Here is a 17,447-nt window from a genome sequence, read left to right as displayed (position 1 = left end):
ATTGAATTTATAAGTATTAGTATATTTTTAAGTATTAATGTATGATTAAATAAAACAGATTAAGAAACAATTTTGATTTTTTCTAGATATTTATAACAAAACTTTATTTACTAACAAAATTTTATTTAAATTGCATCAATTAATACAAATCTATTATCTTGTGGTTCAGGAATAACATTGAAATGTTTTTTATATATAACAGAGTTTTCTCTGCCTGCATAATATGTTCTAGCCCAAGAATGATCCAAATTTGGATCAATTTTCTCACAGGTAACAATTACTTTTCCTTTTTCTAAAGCATATAGTGTACCATTTTTACCAAAACCAACCTGTGAAACAAACCATGTATCTTTATCTAGTAAATAACATATGTAGGATATTTTGAAAAATACAATTTACATATAATCCTGGATGAAATCTAGCTGTACGTTGTGTAGCTAATATTGTAGATTCTTCTACAAAAGCACCATCTTGTACTCGCCATCCTCTATGCTTTGGTCTTACATTACAAGGTTTGTTACGTGTACTACTACTAGCTTTCTTTGATGCATATCTTACACATGCTATTAATATGAAAATTGAAAATAGTATCACATACATAAATAACATCCATTTTATATAAATTTGAAGTATCTCTTTTGTATTGCAAGAAATATTAATGAAGATTAATAAATATAGTATATTTATTTTCCACAAACCTAAATTAGTAGTAGGAGTGTTCACGAGAGATTTAGAATTTTTTAAAGTGTAAGCGCACAACTGTGTTAAGAGTGTCATATCTGAAAGTAATTATTTAAAGTATAATAATATACAATTAGTTCTTTTCTATCTAGATAGATTATAACATTAAATCATAAACTTCTCATCTTTCCAAAGAGATTATCAATGATTATTAAATAAAATTTAAAATAAAATGTATAAGACAAAAAAATAAATAATAATTAAAAAACAAAGAGTTTTCACTGTAACTTACTAGTTTTCATAGAAATATCATATCAGCTAACGATTGCCAACTCTCGCAAATTATTTCTATGAAAACAAAATTTAAAATTAAGTAACATAATAATAAAAAAAAGTATTTAAAATATACAATCAATTTATAATATCAGTATTTCATAAAAGATTTAGTTAATACGTAAATAATTATTTTATAAATTATATCAAGTATTGCATATAATTATAATACTAAAAATATAGTAATGTTTCTAGAAAATACTGGAAACAATTTTTTGTCCAGTTTCGTAACCAATTAAATATTGAATACAGAACAGTCCAACCAGTAGAAAATAATTTTAAGCTTGTCCATAAAAGGAAATAATAATTGAAATTGGGATTGGCGTCGCTGATCATCTTCATCAGCAATCAGTAGCAACCACATGCGAATAGTTTGGTGGATATAATTTTGTTGGCATTTGAAGTTTAGAAACTGCCATTTACCTGTAATTTTTAAAGAAAAGTAACAAAAATATCGTAAAATGTCGACAGTAGCTAGTCCTCTAGTTGTTGGTGGTATTCGACAGTCCGGAGCTCCTGTAAGAACACAAAATGGTATGTTGATCAATTTTTGGTTATAGTTGAATTTATTCGACGTTTGTTCAAATACGGATTTTCCTTATTTTGTGAAAATTTTTTGTTATTATGTGTTTTCAGATTTCGAAATACATATAATGTTATGATGAGAAAATAATCTTTTAATTTAGAATAATATTATAAATAAAAAAAGGTTTAAAAATAAAAGATGCATATTTTTTTGATTATATATGATGTATGAAATGTAATTACTTTATTCTCTCTTATTCTTTCTTTTATAGTTATGGCTGCATGTGCAATTGCTAATATAGTGAAGAGTTCTTTGGGTCCAGTTGGTTTGGATAAAATGCTTGTAGATGACATTGGGGTATATTTTATACTTGAATAAAGATTGATTATATTATTTTTCAAATGTATATTTTATTTATACTTTAATTATTATAGGATGTTACTGTTACCAATGATGGAGCAACTATTTTACGCTTGTTAGAAGTTGAACATCCAGCTGCAAGGGTTTTGGTAGAATTAGCCCAATTACAAGATGAAGAAGTTGGAGATGGAACTACATCAGTAGTAAGCTCATTTATTCAATTTTTATATTTAAATAAATTTCACTAAAAATTTACTTAAAAAGTGACAACACAACTTTATCTAAATAGGTAATAGTTGCAGCAGAACTACTAAAAAATGCTGATGAACTTGTAAAACAGAAGATTCATCCAACATCTGTAATTAGTGGATACAGACTTGCTTGCAAGTAAGTGTTTTATATTATTGAAATAAATTTATAAAATCTTAAATTATAAGTACGATAATGAAGATCTTTTGTATGTATGTTTCATTTATTATTTTCAATTATTTATTTTAGGGAAGCTTGTAAATATATTCAAGAACATTTAACTGTCAATGTAGATGAGCTTGGGAGAGATTGTTTAGTTAATGTAGCAAAAACTTCTATGTCCAGCAAGATCATTGGAGCGTATCCTTATTTTTATTTAATTATATGATTATATTTACAGCAGCTGATTATATTATCATTATTATTTTCTTAATAAATTATAATAGTGATGCTGATTTCTTTGGAAACATGGTTGTTGATGCTGCAAATGCAGTAAAAGTTAGTGATGGAAAAGGAGGATTTTTATATCCTGTGAAAGCAGTCAATGTTTTAAAAGCTCATGGAAAAAGTGTTAGAGAGTCTGTGATAGTGCAGGGTTATGCACTAAATTGCACTGTAGCTTCTCAGGCAATGACTAAAAGAATAGTTAATGCAAAAATTGCATGTTTAGATTTCTCTTTGCAGAAGACAAAAATGAAATTAGGCGTTGAAGTATTGATTACAGATCCTGAAAAACTAGAAGCAGTGCGACAACGCGAAGCAGATATTACAAAAGAACGTATTCAAAAGATTCTTGCAGTGGGTACAAATGTCATTCTCGTATCTGGGGGAATCGACGATCTTTGTTTAAAGGTATATTTAAATTACATAAAAATTACATAAAAATTATTGTTCTTTTTTATTTCGGGTATGGCAAATTCATATAATATTTTATATTTGTTTAGTATTTTATAGAAGCTAAAGCAATGGCAGTTCGTAGATGTAAAAAAGCAGATTTGAAAAGGATTGCAAAAGCTACAGGCGCCCAATTTCTGACTTCCTTAACTAATATGGAAGGAGAAGAAAGTTTTGATTCTAGTTTTCTTGGAGAAGCCGCTGAAGTAATACAAGAAATGATTTGCGATGATGAGCTCATTCTTATCAAAGGGTTTGTTTTTTAAGTTTATTATTTAAAAGGAAAGATAATTTAAAAGTAAAAATTAATTTTATATCATTTGTAATAGACCGAAAGCAAGAACAGCAAGTTCTATGATATTACGAGGACCAAATGATTATTATTGTGATGAAATGGAACGATCTGTGCATGATGCATTATGCGCTGTAAAACGAGTTTTAGAAAGTAAAAGCGTGGTTGCTGGAGGTGGCTGTGTTGAAGCAGCACTTTCAATTTATTTAGAAAATTTTGCTACATCTCTCGTAAGTTTAGTTTTTTCTAATGTCGCAAATTAATAAATCATGCTTGGATTAAAATGTTTATATTTTTTATATTTTATAGAGTTCTCGAGAACAATTAGCTATTGCTGAATTTGCTAGATCATTATTGGTTATACCGAAGACGTTAGCAGTTAATGCGGCCCAGGATGCTACAGATCTTGTAGCAAAATTACGTGCTTATCACAATTCCAGTCAAACAAAAGCAGATCTTGCAGATCTAAAATGGTAATATTTTAAATAAATATCTATACAATAAAATTCTTTAAACGTATTGAGTGAAATCATAAGATAATATTAATTTATAGGGTTGGTTTGGATTTACTTGAGGGTACTATTAAAGATAATAAAAAAGCCGGAGTATTAGAACCAGCAATTTCAAAAATAAAATCTTTAAAATTTGCTACGGAAGCAGCGATAACTATTCTTAGAATTGATGACATGATCAAATTAGATCCAGAACGTTCAAGGGATAAATCATATCGTGATGCAATGGAATCTGGCGAATTGGAAGAATAAAATTGAAATGCATTTATTCATCTTTTTTCACATGATTTATGTCAAAAAGATTAGCTTTATTCTTTATTATGAATACTATTTCATAATTTAGCGATAAGAAAATTGCAACTTAACATTAATATTAATACATTCTCATAAATGAATTTGCTGAATAAAATAAAATTTTCACATACAAAAATATTGTGTATATATTTTACACTTCAAACAATAATACGAGAATATATTAAAACATTGAAAACAGTAAATTTTATAGTTTTCGTAAAATTTATATCACTATATCCTTCAATAATATTAAAAGAATTATATAATTCAAAAGTGACAGGATTTAAAGCTAATGAATATAATACGTTATTTATCATTCAAAGTGTAATTTTTAAAAACTAGGTACAATAATCGGAATGAAAATTTATTAACTTAAAGTAACAATTTTAAATATATTTTAGTACAATAAATACACCTATTATAAAAAAATACTTAATGCATAAATATATTACGTTATGTCGTATATATAATTAAAGAAAAAAGATCTTAAAATTAATGTCAATCTTTTAATTTAATAAATTTTCATAGGTAACAGTTTATTAATGGAAAATAATGGATTAATATTTTTAAGTATATGTACTTTAGGGTGATATGTACTTTAGGGTTCAAATTTTGAAGAAAATATTTCAGAAATCTTTTTTTATTTTATAAACAGATGTATATTGATTAATGAATCATGAGACTATTTACAATCAGGCATTTTAAATATATAGTATAGCAGTCGACTTTTTCATAACACGCCTTAAACATCATTACATGCTTAATGATAATTTATGTTGCTTATTGTGCATGTATATTTACAATGTTATATGATTGTTTTTAAGAAATTTCTGACATGTTGATTTAATAAAATATACTTTTTAAAAATATGATTTAACATTTGTATTCCATGAAACTGGTATATGTATATAACAATAAATTACTGAACATTCTTTTTTCATGATCAAACTAATTAAATTACTAACCATACTGATATTTTCTTTGAAAAAATAGGAGATAAATAATTTTTATTTTTTTATGAATAAGTTTTCTTTAAAGCGTAATGTAACGATTGTACAATAAAAAAAATCGAAACAAAAAAGTATGACTATTAAATCACTGTTCTTTGGAATGTTGTTTACAGTGTAAATATAAATTATAATGGATCATAAATTTGCAATAATTCATGTGAAAAAGTAACTATACAGAGCATATCCAGTGTATACAATATATAATAGTAAATAATATTTGAAAAATAACTTAATCATCAACTATTGATCCTAAAGTATGACTGCAATACATAAAAGCGTTATCCATAAAATATTTCCTTGATTCTTCCATTAATAATTGTTCACAATAGCAATTAATGTGTAAGTACGCTAATGAAAAAAAAATCATTGTAAGGTGTTTGATATTTTTAAGTTTAAGAAATTTGAAAATAATATATAGATTTAATAGATACAATAAGTTTAAACCATACATAATCTCATTTTATAAAATTTTTAACAGAATTTTTTTTATCAAATTTCATAAATTATCCTAGACAATTGTTAGTAATTTTGGACCATCCTGCAGCATAGACTCAAGAAGATACTTATAAATATTAAGATATAAGATATATTTTTGCTACATATTAATATTATATACAAACCCTGTTCGGATTAATAATAAATTTGAAGACAATTGATTTTTTAATGTAAACTATTATATATTCTTTCGTAATTTGCATTTGATTAAATCGTTTTTATCACAATAAAAATACAGAAGGTCCAAAATAATTTTGCTCTGTTTTATACAAAACGTATACATTCCTGAATCAGGAATCTAAAACATGATTTACAAAATTCTTTATCTTATGCCGATATTCTCCCAAGAGTTATAATAGCTATTTTACAATTTATCTTTTAAAAGGATTTAGATAAATCGCTTATTTTATGTACGGTTAAAAATAACTACAATCATCTTTGTCCGTCATTTTTTAACAATAAATGTAACGTAAGAAATACCTAGAGTAATTTTATAATGCAGGAGTCTCGAATTTTGGTCCTTTGCTGACTACAATTTCAGTATATGGATAGTCTTGATTGAGTTCTAATACTTGGAATTTTTTTAGAACTAATAATGTGTAGAATTTTTGTGCAACCTAAAAAAATAATTAATAATAATATAGATTACATAATTTTCTGCTAATTACACTCTAAAGTACAAACCTGTTTACGATTGTTTTTATATGCCATTTCCGACAGTGTAAGTCTATCTTTGGTGTCTAGTTTACTTTTGATGACATGATACATGTGCGAAGCTCTTTTGTTAAGAACTCGTTCTTCGAACTGTTCATAAGTTTCATCTACTTGTTGTTCTTCTTGCTGTAAAAATAAAAAAGAATTACACTATATACTTATAGTGTCTAATTAATATAAGTAAATAAACATCATGCATACAGGTCCTACAGATGGCGGAAATTCATAATCTTCATGATTCCATGGTGTTGCTGGCCCTCTTTCTGATACAGCTGGTGTGTGAGGTGGTGGAGGATGTTCATCATAACCCATGCCAAAAGATTCCTGAGGTTGCGCCTATTATGTATAGGCAAATTAGTTATATATTGTACAAATATTTATATATTCAACAAAACTAACCTGATCGTAGCCCATATTTTCCATTTGAGGCATTTCAACAGGCGTAGGAATGACTTCTGATTCCATTGGCGCAGGTGGAACAACTGATTCTTCAGATGTAGCAATAACTTCAGTAGGAGGAATTTCAGGAATTTCTGAAGGAAGTAAAGATGCTTCGGGAACTGCAGGAACCATTTCTACTTCTTCAAGAGGAGGCACCATACCACTAATTTCGGATACTGATGATTCAGTTGGTAAAGATACTTCAGGTGGAGATATTGATAATTCTGCAGGGGGAAGACTTGGTTGGGGAACTATACTAGGAACTTCCACTGTTTCAGGAGCAGCATCTACTGGAGGAGGTGCTGGCGCTGGAGGTGGTGGTCTTATCTAAAAATAATAGAATGTCAATAAACTTTTGTAACTAGTGCTTATTAAAATTTAAAAAAAAGAAAACAAAAAAAAAAAAAAAAAAAAAAAACAACAAATAGATAACATAAAGTACCTCTTCATCTGCTGGAGCTTTTCGTTTGCGAGCCATCCGTTTACTGAGAATAGTTTGTTCATATGTATCAGGTTCCGCAGGTTCTCTCATTTGTTCTAAAGACATACCTTCCTCTTCACCTACTAAACGTCCAAAGTCCTCATGATCATAAGACTTGCTAGTTAAATGCCGTTGATAATTCTATATTTTTAAAAAACAGAATTACATTTTTGTTAAATAGCAAATATATATGTTAATACGAAATACGTCAATAAACGTTTAATTTACCTTAAATAATACACGTGCCGGTATTGGTCTTCCTGGTAAAGCAAACAATTTTTCAACCCCACCAGTTTCTTTCCAATGCATTAATCTTTTTGTGGGCGGTGCCAAATCTAACGTGGTAATAATATCACTAATATCTGATAATTGTGCTTTCATTTCTTCACCAGAAATATTTTTTACTTCATCCACAATGAGTTTACGCTTGCGTTTTGCTTTTGTGAATCCTATTAATTTTATTGAAGTTAGTATACAACAGTTAATATTACAATTGAAATAAAATATTATAATGTTACAAACCTTTTAAAGCAGATGCATCAACAGGTGCGAGAGCGAAACTTTCTTCTTCATCATGTAATAATGTAGTCTGATCCTGCAAAGGTGGAGCTTCTTCCATGGGTTCCATTGGACGTTCTTCAGGGACATTTGGTGGAGCAGGAGTAAAACGTCGACTTGCAACACTTATTCTTCCTTCAATTTCTTCACCAGGTGCAGCTGGAGATACGGGTCTAGATTCGTCAGTACTACACAAAATATATTAAATTTAATATCATACAAATATTTATTTAACACATTGAATGCCACGCTAAATTTCTTATACAAAGTATTATATAAGGTACTATTATAGGTGTTATGTTGAAATATTATCTGCAACAGATAAGTTGAAACATATAAACATATTTAATGGATTTTATTGAGGGTCACTGGTGACCCCCATGGCGCTGAAATACGTTTCTTCGATTTTCATTTATTTTTTACGATATAGTGAAACTGAAAGTTACATTTCTTTACGAACAAGCCTATAGAGAAAACTATGCCATGAAATGGAATAAATGACAAGAAAACCAGGATCGGGCGACGACTTTGTAAAAGATGTTATAAAAAAAATTCGAAACAATTAGATGGAACAAAAACAAAAAATTGTACCAAAAAAGTCGTCACATTGTGAAGACTGTATTGATTTACTTTTTCTTTGTTTGCAGTGCTTTAATTATGACATACCACAATGTGCGCGAATAATATTATAAGTAAAATAATTTTTGTATGCTTTATACTGCATTAATTTCTTCACATCATTATAATAACAAAGTCAATATTGAAAAAATTTATTCGAATTATGTATTTTTACTAATTTTCGATTCTGGTCACCGATGGTCTCCATGGCATTTAACGTGTTAATACAAATTTTTATATTTTTCATGCAATATATAATTCATTGATTACCTCATTCCATCCATTGGAGATGGTGGGCCACCAAAACGATCTCCCATTTCTTCTTCTGATTCATCATGTACAGAAGGTGGACCTCCAGAAACTACACCTGGTTCTTGTGTTTCTGTTACAGCACTAACTTCAGGTACAGGTACTTCACCCATTGGTGCTTCATCAAATAAACCACCCTCAAACAATCCACCAGCTAAATAAAAAAATAAAGTGTTATAAACACAATTATCCTTTTAATTGGTTCCATTCATTAATGTAGCTTGCTTACATATAATATCTTGACCAAGATGACCACCAAAACCATCATCTCTAATTGGCATATCTATATCCATAGCTTGTGCTGTTACTGATGGACCTGGTACTGGTTCTTTTTCTTTTTGTTCTAAAGCCGCTTCAATGCCTGGTCCATCAGTGAACAACATATGAGTCTAAAAAATTTATATAGATTTTACTCTTCATAAAAGATATTAATATACATAGTGACAAAAACATACCTGATCTAATGACGGTTCTACAGCACCTGCATGTCTTAATAATTCTGGAGGTTCTGCATCGAAACTCATGTCTCCAAATCCTTGATCATGTGTAACTAAAGCTAAATTACCATAATCTTCTCTCATAGTGATTTCTTCTGCCCGTGATTGATTTAAACTAAATTGTGCTTCAATATCAACATCTCTGAAATAAAGTATTATTATTAAATAACAATTTTTATAAGACAGGCTTCTACATTTATGCAGTTAATTTCATCATAGTTTATATTTAATTTTTATATATTTACTTTAATTCTGGCATTGCTGTATCAAAATCATGAAACACTTCAGGTAATGTTATAGCTGTTACAGCAGCTTCTCTATGCTCTTCCGGTAAATCTACCATGCCAGGCCTGAAGGCCATTTTTATTTTGACAAAAGCCTCATTACAATCAGCTAAGAGATATTTAGCCTTTCTTGAATATATACGCACTACACCCAGTAACAAATGACCAGATGTTCTTAAAGCCATTTTTACCTACAATAAAATAATGAAATGAAAAATGAAATCATATATTTAGTAGAAATATCAAGAACTACTTTCATAGAAAAAAATTATATTTTAAGAAATAAGATTAAATGAAAAAATTTGTTATATTTATATATTTGTAAATGTTTAAAATTTACGAGTTCGTATACAAATTCAAATAGGTGTATTTTATAAGTACCTTTGGCTGTAAAATACCATCTACAGATTTTTCAATATTTGTTTCGAATACGTGGGCTTTTGTTAATTTTTTGTCCCAATGAGCGGCTAACCAAATGCGCGCTAATGGCCCTTTCTTGGCCAATACGAAATGTGCGTAAAACATTTTTAACTCGTGCTATGCCTCCTTCCTGCAAATAAAATTATACGATATTAATGAAACTAGTTAAAAAGATTCAGTCTGTTGTGTTTGTAAACACAAACTTAAACACAAGAGGCTAATAAGTTAACGCGACTTTTCGTTAGCAACATAATTATCACCTTATAATTGATAAAACCGGCTGATGTGTCAATTAATGTATGAAGTTAGCATTTTTAATATTTATAAACACTGAAAATCGAGCCGTGGGACTCGAACAAAATAGCGATCATGTAATTTTTCTTAATTTAGTAAAATGTCAACATCTTTGCACAAGATGGCGTTTCTGTCCGTAATTTTGGCGGTTACGCGTAAGCTGTTGAATACGTAGTATGTTCTATTCTATTTCTGTATAAGAGGTGTTATGATAACTCTTTAACGACAAATCTTAAATTATTAATTTCATATTTCATGTAAATTGTTACATTTAACTGATATATTAGAAAATCATTGACACATACGGTACGTTTCTTTTCAGCGCGTCTTCACAAGAATCTGCTACTAATTTCACTGAACGTTCCAAAACTCCCTCTACTAGTGACGAGTAGATATGTTCATAAATCTACAAAATTCTGTCCTTTTAAACTACGATAAGTTAAATGTCTATATCAAATATTTATATAATTATCTTTAGTTTTGTCTTTTATTCCACAATTAATTAATACACGTTAAGCCATGTGTGAATAAGAGAAAATTAAAATATATCCATTACATATATTATTCTCGATTTCTTGTTTTCACCAATAATATTTAGTATTTTATACATTTTCCTAGAAATATCTTTTTGTCGTAAAATATGTGTAATATCAAAATTTATAATTATATTTATTTGAGATTTATGGTGAGACACTGTTATTAAGTAGCATTTAGAGAGAATTTATAGAATATATTTCTAATACAGAATATACATATATATAAAAATTTCATTCATACAATTACGTAGTAATATTTTCAATAGCACTAATAGCTTTTAATAATGTTTTCATAATTTGAAATAAAAACTTTGTTATGTAACTTGATATTTAGGAGATTTATTTTAAATAGGATAATATTATTGCATAAAGATCAAGGTATTGAATTGGCAACAATATTAACCAAAAAATTGACATGAACACGTGATGATTTCTTAAAAGTATCATTTTTTAAATATATGTACAAATTTTTATAAAATACATAGTTTAAATAACAATTCTGTGTTTTCAAATGGAAGATAAAATACAGTTTAAGTTATACTTTTAAATATGTATATATTGTATGCATATCACTTTTTGTTACAGAAATGGGAAAGGTGTATTCTTATATGACACGGCCAATTCGTTCATTTAACATTGAAAATCGTACAGCACGTATTCTTGAAAGGAAGAAACCAGTTCCTGCTCCTCAATATCCATCCGTAGAAAAACAAAAAGAGCTAGTGGATAAATGTAAATTTTTCTCTCAATAATTCAATTCCTATTCTTTTGACAATCATCATTACTAGAGTTAAGAACAAAAGAATTATTTTATAAGATGTAGTCTGCATGTTTGATTAATGAAAACAATTATTCTTATCTGTTTAGTTCTAATGTAACAAAATTTTGGTTTGATTTTTAAATAATAATGTTTGTAAATTTCAAAAAATCTGTCATTTTTTATGTCGGACAATAGTAGCTTTATGTATTTCTAAAATTTATTTCCATTTCAGTAAAACCTGATTTTAAAGAGACTATGTTAAAAAAGGATCCTGAATTACATGATCGTTTAAAGAATGTTTTTGTTCAGTCTAAAGACCCAGAGGTATATCTCACTTAGAAATCTTTTATGAATATATTTATATGTTTGTAACTTAAAGTTACAATGAAGTCTTAAACTAATATTTGTTTTATCGTTAGATTACACCAACATCACATAGACCATTACCACAGGATAGGAGTCATTATTCCTTAGATGAAATTTCTAAATCAATTGTACCTATTAGGGGTAAATGTACTGTAAATCAAATAGTAGAATTTATAACTAAGCATCAAGAAAATAAAACGGAATATTCTATAGAAAGAATATCTCAAGACTACAAAATAGATAAAAAAACAGTAGGTAAGAGATATTAGAGTATATTAGACAAAAATATGTTAATATTATAAAAGTAAATTTATATTTTTTAAATTTGTTTCAAATATTTAAAATATTATGTACATAATTGTTTCAGAAAATATTTTACAAAATTTTAAACTTTTTCATCATTTGAAAGAAGAAACTCCATTGATGCTAGATGATAAGAAAAAAAATTGATTTTGTAAAATGTAGTTAAGAGAATGTGTAGTTAAGATAATAAAAAAATAATTTATCAAAAATAATAATAAATTATCTTAATTTAATTTTACTTTATTTAATGTTTTGACTACTAAACATTTTAGCAATTTAATATACCAATAGAAGGAAAGGAAACATGAATGAAAAAATGAATACACAACATTATTATTAATAGATACTTTCCTTTTGATTTTTGTATATTTTGGAATTGAACTAATTTCTAGAAAATTGTTTATCAATAAGTAAAATACAATGTAATATTTTTGACCTTTATACGTACAATAAATTAGATTACATTATAGATATTTACAAAATATAAGTTATAAATATTTCTATACATGTATATACATGTATATATACTAAATTTTTTTACATGCCAAAAATACTTGTTTTTATCTTTCAATGATACTGTCATACTATTTATAGTATGGTTGCAAAATCTGTATATAGAATTGGCAGTACGTACAAAAATAATAACTTTAATATATATTAAAATAACACTAGTTTAAGCACAATTTTGAAACTGTTTCTCTCTGGCATAAGTCATTTTTAAATCATACATTTGTTCACTACCCTTTTGGACACATCTTAATTAACTCCACATATCTGGAAAATCTAAAACATAAACATGAAAATTTCAAGAAGTCAAACTTTTTATTGTGGACAAAATTTTATTATCTTCATGTACTTACTGCATAGAATGTAATACAACGAAATCAGATAAACTAATATATGGAATTGTTTGCATGTAGAAGGCGTTGAATCAGAATGGCCAAAAAGCAAACCTTCATCGATTAGCTTTACTTCTGGAATAGTTGCTGTTTTTTTTAACATCCAATTGAAAGCATCCATTTTTAATTTTCTCTTTAATTCTGGACCTACTTCATCTCTAATTCGACGATTATAGTTATTTATCCATCGTATCTGGAGAATTATTGATATATTTTTGAAAATTTTACACATATATAAAGTACTTTCTAATTAATTAATTAATGTTAATTAATGAAAAATACCCACATGAGATGGATTTAACATATCATAATTAATCAACTTCGGTTCATATGGAACTAATGTGACGTCCCTGAATTTCAAAAAACTTTCCGAAGTTTTCTGAAAGAACATGTACTTTTATCGAGAATTTCTCCAATTTTGGAATAATTTTAATTAAACTACCCACTGATTTGCCTGCTTCCACCGTTTCAAGAATGTTCTCCAAACGAACGCCGAAATCGCCTTCTTTGTAGTAACCGGGTTCATTCGATAAAAAAAATCCTGGTTTTAATTCAACAGGTCCGCAAATTTTGTCTGATGATGCAGGCTGTCCGTATGATACACCAATAGGTGCTAGAAACATATGAACATTGCAATTAGTATCAATGAATGACAATTTGAAAATTCAATCAAAGCTTTAAATTCAATTAATTTCTTGATTTCTGATGATTTGTAAATTCAAATCACGGATCGTACGACTAACACTACATAATTAAGTCTTTAATTTTTCCAAAATAATGAGACAAACATTCGTGGACAGACAAAAAGTGACCGATCCCATGGCCAGTTCCGTGCAAATAGTCGTAACCAGTGTTCCATAATGGTGCTCTTGCGACGATATCCAGCTGGTTGGATTTTAAACTGCTCGGAAAAATTAACGAGGATAATTGTATTGCTCCGATTAACACTCTTGTGTATGCTTTTTTCTGTTCTTCCGTTGGCGTACCAAAATGTAGCGTTCTCGTAACATCTGTAGTTCCATCTGTTAAATATTGAAAAAAATGTTGAAAAGTTATGTAAAAAAGTTTCATAATTTTAATTTAATTCGTGGGGTAAAATGAAATCTCTTCCAAGTATTCAGAAAAGATAATATTTATATAAATTTTTGTTAGGATAAAAATTCCATTCCACCTAAATATTGCCCTCCTGAATCCACAACCAAAGTAGACGTTTTTCCAATCTTAATGTTCGTTAAGTTGTTGGGCTCGTAATGGGGAATAGCAGCATGGGGTCCATATCCAGCGATAGTAGGAAACGAGATGCCTTTATTCTTGTCCTGTTCGTAACGAAACTCGTTTGCCAATCTCGCTACCTGCATCTCGTCCCAACTGTCTGAATTCAGTTCGTACTGTTCCTCCATATACGCAAGGAAATCGCACATCATCGCTGCGTCCCTTAAGTGAGATCTCCTCATCCCTTCTGCTTCAATTTCGTTTTTCTGTGCTCGTAAGCTCAATACCGGCGACGGTTTTGGCAACCGTTTCTCTGCAGGAATCTACGAAGGTAAGTTTACAAAATTCAACGAAATTTATTGATATTTCAGTATAAATTCGGAAGTTAAAAAAATTGATAACTGTTTAGCGAATATCTATTGTAAACTAGTTCATAATGATATTTGTTGACAAGAAGTGATTTTTAACGATTTTAACATTATTAATACAGACTTAGATTTAAAATAAATAAACATATATTTTATTAAACTATAAATACAACATCATATCTAATTCAAATCCTGTTTATTGAATCATTTGTACAGAACTAGATGGGAAATGCTCCCTGATTTCTGGTGCCGCGGGCGTCCAAGCGTCCCGAAGCACCGGCTATCATGTCGAGAAGAAGGTGAAACCGTTCCACCATCATGAGCATCGTACAGAACGCGTTAGATATCATTCTATTTATTTGCCAATAGTACAATCTCTACCTTAACGATATGCAATAATGAGAAGAAACATCGTGCAAACATTGGACTAGAGAGAAACGATCACGTTTAGTCTATGTCTATGAAGGTGTGTCAGCTCGTCACGTGGGGATCAAGCTAAGCTCAACAAGCTCTATGTGGATAGGAGAACATGTCGCAGAAGATGTATTTTTGCCTAGGATTATCCGCTCTAATGTGCCTATAGTTGAATCTCACCGTATTCGGTAAAATGGCGCGAACTAGGAGGTAACTCTATTCGAATACTACTTCTTCAACCTCTTTTTTTTCTTTTATTTAATATTCGGTACTACGTACTGAAATTAAAATAAATAGAAGAGCATATTTTAATACGTGGTATAGAATGAATCATAAAGAGTAACTGTACTTTACTGATATTTTCCTTGTAATTGTAAAAATACTTTATCTTATATTTATGTGACAAAATGATAATTTTGATGAATTATCGAGACGAATCTAAATTGATACGTACAGAGTTAAATATTTCCATAGAGGCACCTGGACTGTAAGCGCATCGCGTTGGCAGCCATACTAAGTTCCAAGCTTGAGACATTGTTCGTAAATCGTACCAAATAGAAGTGTAGTTGTGCAACCTACGACAATTACCATACAATTTGAAAATAAAGTTCATCCACGAAACAATAGTTTACTCACGTCACGCAATTTGCATGCGAGCAAAAGTCCATTTTTAAATGTTCGTCGATCGATCTTAAAATCTTATGCCGTGGAGCATACAGATGTATCGATCCGTGAGTAACAACCGCATATGCTCTGAGAACTGGCGTGTTTGGCAGATCGTATCCACGAATATTGAACAGCCAGGCTATTTCGTCGAGGGCTGTGAGAATTAGCGCATCAGCTTTGTAGGACTCCATTTCGACACGGATCAACTGGACTTTGTCCTGCCAGGCTTTTCCGGAATATTTGTCTGGCAAAGGATACGCCGGATGTGGATTATAACTCGGTCGATCGATCTGCCAGATCAAGTCCACCAGGTTGTTACGGACAGGAACCAATCTTATGGATGAATTCGCTGGACATGAATGCTATTGTTAATTTAAAAGCGCCCTCAGTTGAATAGCGGCAAAATTTGATAAAAATTGATAACACTTCGCATGAAAGAATAATGTAATGGAAAAGTAGTTAAAGTTTATTGAAGTAGTATGTGAATCAATACCAACTATTGTTTATTATTTTTTGTTTTTATGGACAACAAATAATTTGTCAATAATTTGATGTGTTTAATGTTTTAGAACTATTGTGATACGATATCAGACATGGCATAACTATCTATAAATTTGAAATAGGTATATATTAGTTTTTATGGCTGCCTTTCATTACCTAATTCATCTTCCCAAGTTTCCCAATCGATGGCAGATACGAGCGTTGGGTCGGCGCCAATACGCACATTTTGGCTGTGAAACTCGTGTTTCAGCCACTCTGTTATAGAAGGGACCTATAAGGAAGAGAAAAATTGTAAATTAATATATCGATTATATCATTTTTATACAATTTAAAAATCTTCTGAACTAAACAGTAAGTACTTCAAGAAATTAAATAAAAATTACATCAATATGGCAATAAAATTAATTTCATACGTAAAACACAACATTGTATTATTTTTTTTCACTATTTAATTACACATTGCAAAAATTTGTCATAGAATTTCATTATTTTCCAAGTTCGTATTTACCTGAAAAAGTTTTACTTTCAATAAAGAAAATTGTTTTTTTGTTAATTAATAAAAACAACCACTCAGAACGTATCCTTCCCATCATCCTTGCACTAAGTGCAAGGACTGAACGATCATCGATGACTGAGAGATTGAAACCAAAGTCAATCTCCCGAGTCTGCCTCACGCTCAGGGAAAGATACTATACCTCCTCATCATGGCTGCATTAACTCGTCCTTTGGTTTAGAACGGAGTAAGATCTACTACAGAAATGATCCTGTGGAGTATGATCTTGATGTCTCTACGAAATTGCAGCCTTTATATTATTCCCAAATTACTATCTTAGCTGTGAGAAAACTCTCAGCTTATTGGCCACCTAGTGATAGCATTGTAAATTAACCAAGGGATCTACGTACACCTATACATTCGCTTGTCGACAAGGAGCGCAATAGTGTGCGACAAGGACAGATATGCGTGATGTGCTGCCATCTAAGCACTTTCCATCTTTGATTGAAACTAAAAGAATAAAAATGAAAATTTCGGAAGATGGCAGCACCTTTCCTATTCTTGTAGCGACCTCTACTTCGAAGAATTTAGATCAACGACATCTATGTTCCGTCGAGATGTGTATTTAATATAAACAATAGAATATTTAAAAATAGCTATTAATTTT

At 29.4% G+C, this 17,447-nt stretch overlaps 5 protein-coding genes and 1 non-coding gene across 18 annotated transcripts in view; 2 read left to right on the top strand and 4 right to left on the bottom strand.

Annotated features, from left to right (window-relative positions):
* Window positions 1–109: 109 nt before the first annotated feature.
* LOC122528574 (39S ribosomal protein L27, mitochondrial) lies at window positions 110–1,024 on the bottom strand. 2 transcript variants are annotated; one of them, XM_043653857.1, is made up of 4 exons: window positions 974–1,022; window positions 699–779; window positions 400–563; window positions 110–329 (listed from the first exon to the last, which is right to left on the bottom strand). In XM_043653857.1, exons 1-4 carry the CDS (start codon window positions 981–983, stop codon window positions 126–128), a joined length of 459 nt encoding a protein of 152 aa, XP_043509792.1. In that variant the 5' UTR covers window positions 984–1,022; the 3' UTR covers window positions 110–125. The 2 variants fall into 2 exon arrangements, with proteins under 2 accessions (XP_043509792.1, XP_043509793.1); XM_043653858.1 differs by having other exon boundaries at window positions 116–329; window positions 699–782; window positions 976–1,024.
* A 295-nt stretch (window positions 1,025–1,319) lies between these two features.
* Window positions 1,320–4,277, top strand: LOC122528563 (T-complex protein 1 subunit alpha). The gene is made up of 10 exons (XM_043653837.1): window positions 1,320–1,548; window positions 1,812–1,897; window positions 1,975–2,103; window positions 2,190–2,287; window positions 2,399–2,509; window positions 2,596–3,001; window positions 3,094–3,296; window positions 3,373–3,565; window positions 3,645–3,808; window positions 3,889–4,277. Exons 1-10 carry the CDS (start codon window positions 1,476–1,478, stop codon window positions 4,097–4,099), a joined length of 1,674 nt encoding a protein of 557 aa, XP_043509772.1. The 5' UTR covers window positions 1,320–1,475; the 3' UTR covers window positions 4,100–4,277.
* Window positions 4,278–5,551: 1,274 nt separating this feature from the next.
* LOC122528560 (double-strand-break repair protein rad21 homolog) lies at window positions 5,552–10,656 on the bottom strand. Of its 3 annotated transcripts, none has more exons than XM_043653830.1 (13): window positions 10,568–10,656; window positions 9,930–10,096; window positions 9,510–9,739; window positions 9,223–9,406; window positions 8,997–9,156; window positions 8,729–8,921; window positions 7,805–8,028; window positions 7,511–7,731; window positions 7,244–7,423; window positions 6,760–7,128; window positions 6,562–6,696; window positions 6,331–6,486; window positions 5,552–6,263 (listed from the first exon to the last, which is right to left on the bottom strand). In XM_043653830.1, exons 2-13 carry the CDS (start codon window positions 10,071–10,073, stop codon window positions 6,138–6,140), a joined length of 2,322 nt encoding a protein of 773 aa, XP_043509765.1. In that variant the 5' UTR covers window positions 10,074–10,096; window positions 10,568–10,656; the 3' UTR covers window positions 5,552–6,137. The 3 variants fall into 3 exon arrangements, with proteins under 3 accessions (XP_043509765.1, XP_043509766.1, XP_043509764.1); XM_043653831.1 differs by lacking the exon at window positions 10,568–10,656 and adding an exon at window positions 10,223–10,416 and having other exon boundaries at window positions 9,930–10,089; XM_043653829.1 differs by lacking the exon at window positions 10,568–10,656 and adding an exon at window positions 10,229–10,416 and having other exon boundaries at window positions 9,930–10,098.
* LOC122528571 (NADH dehydrogenase [ubiquinone] 1 alpha subcomplex assembly factor 4) lies at window positions 7,464–15,107 on the top strand. Of its 6 annotated transcripts, none has more exons than XM_043653854.1 (5): window positions 7,464–7,474; window positions 11,384–11,530; window positions 11,791–11,882; window positions 11,978–12,179; window positions 14,929–15,107. In XM_043653854.1, the coding sequence occupies exons 2-5, from the start codon at window positions 11,386–11,388 to the stop codon at window positions 15,090–15,092; spliced, it is 603 nt and encodes a 200-aa protein (XP_043509789.1). In that variant the 5' UTR covers window positions 7,464–7,474; window positions 11,384–11,385; the 3' UTR covers window positions 15,093–15,107. The 6 variants fall into 6 exon arrangements, with proteins under 6 accessions (XP_043509789.1, XP_043509785.1, XP_043509788.1 ...); XM_043653850.1 differs by lacking the exon at window positions 7,464–7,474 and adding an exon at window positions 10,452–10,568; XM_043653853.1 differs by lacking the exon at window positions 7,464–7,474 and adding an exon at window positions 10,599–10,658.
* The window catches only part of LOC122528561 (xaa-Pro aminopeptidase ApepP-like), a 40,102-nt gene continuing 35,397 nt past the window's right edge, over window positions 12,743–17,447 (bottom strand). For all 5 annotated transcript variants that reach the window (XM_043653833.1, XM_043653836.1, XM_043653832.1 and 2 more), the window contains 9 exons: window positions 16,444–16,558; window positions 15,757–16,135; window positions 15,575–15,695; window positions 14,298–14,661; window positions 13,915–14,148; window positions 13,573–13,739; window positions 13,413–13,505; window positions 13,088–13,319; window positions 12,743–13,010 (listed from right to left, as the gene is read on the bottom strand). In XM_043653833.1, coding sequence (XP_043509768.1) covers window positions 12,988–13,010; window positions 13,088–13,319; window positions 13,413–13,505; window positions 13,573–13,739; window positions 13,915–14,148; window positions 14,298–14,661; window positions 15,575–15,695; window positions 15,757–16,135; window positions 16,444–16,558 — 1,728 coding nt within the window. In that variant the 3' untranslated portion in view covers window positions 12,743–12,987. The remainder of the gene's footprint in view (window positions 13,011–13,087; window positions 13,320–13,412; window positions 13,506–13,572; window positions 13,740–13,914; window positions 14,149–14,297; window positions 14,662–15,574; window positions 15,696–15,756; window positions 16,136–16,443; window positions 16,559–17,447) is intronic.
* LOC122528588 lies at window positions 16,853–17,068 on the bottom strand. Its single transcript, XR_006306606.1, has one exon. It is a non-coding gene; the product is annotated as a small nucleolar RNA U3 (small nucleolar RNA).

The sequence above is a fragment of the Frieseomelitta varia genome, unplaced genomic scaffold (assembly GCF_011392965.1).
Source record: "Frieseomelitta varia isolate USP_RPSP 00005682 unplaced genomic scaffold, Fvar_1.2 scaffold_252, whole genome shotgun sequence".
Taxonomy (NCBI): domain Eukaryota; kingdom Metazoa; phylum Arthropoda; class Insecta; order Hymenoptera; family Apidae; genus Frieseomelitta; species Frieseomelitta varia.
Note: the sequence above shows the minus strand (reverse complement) of the source record. Positions and strands in the feature narration are given on the sequence as shown.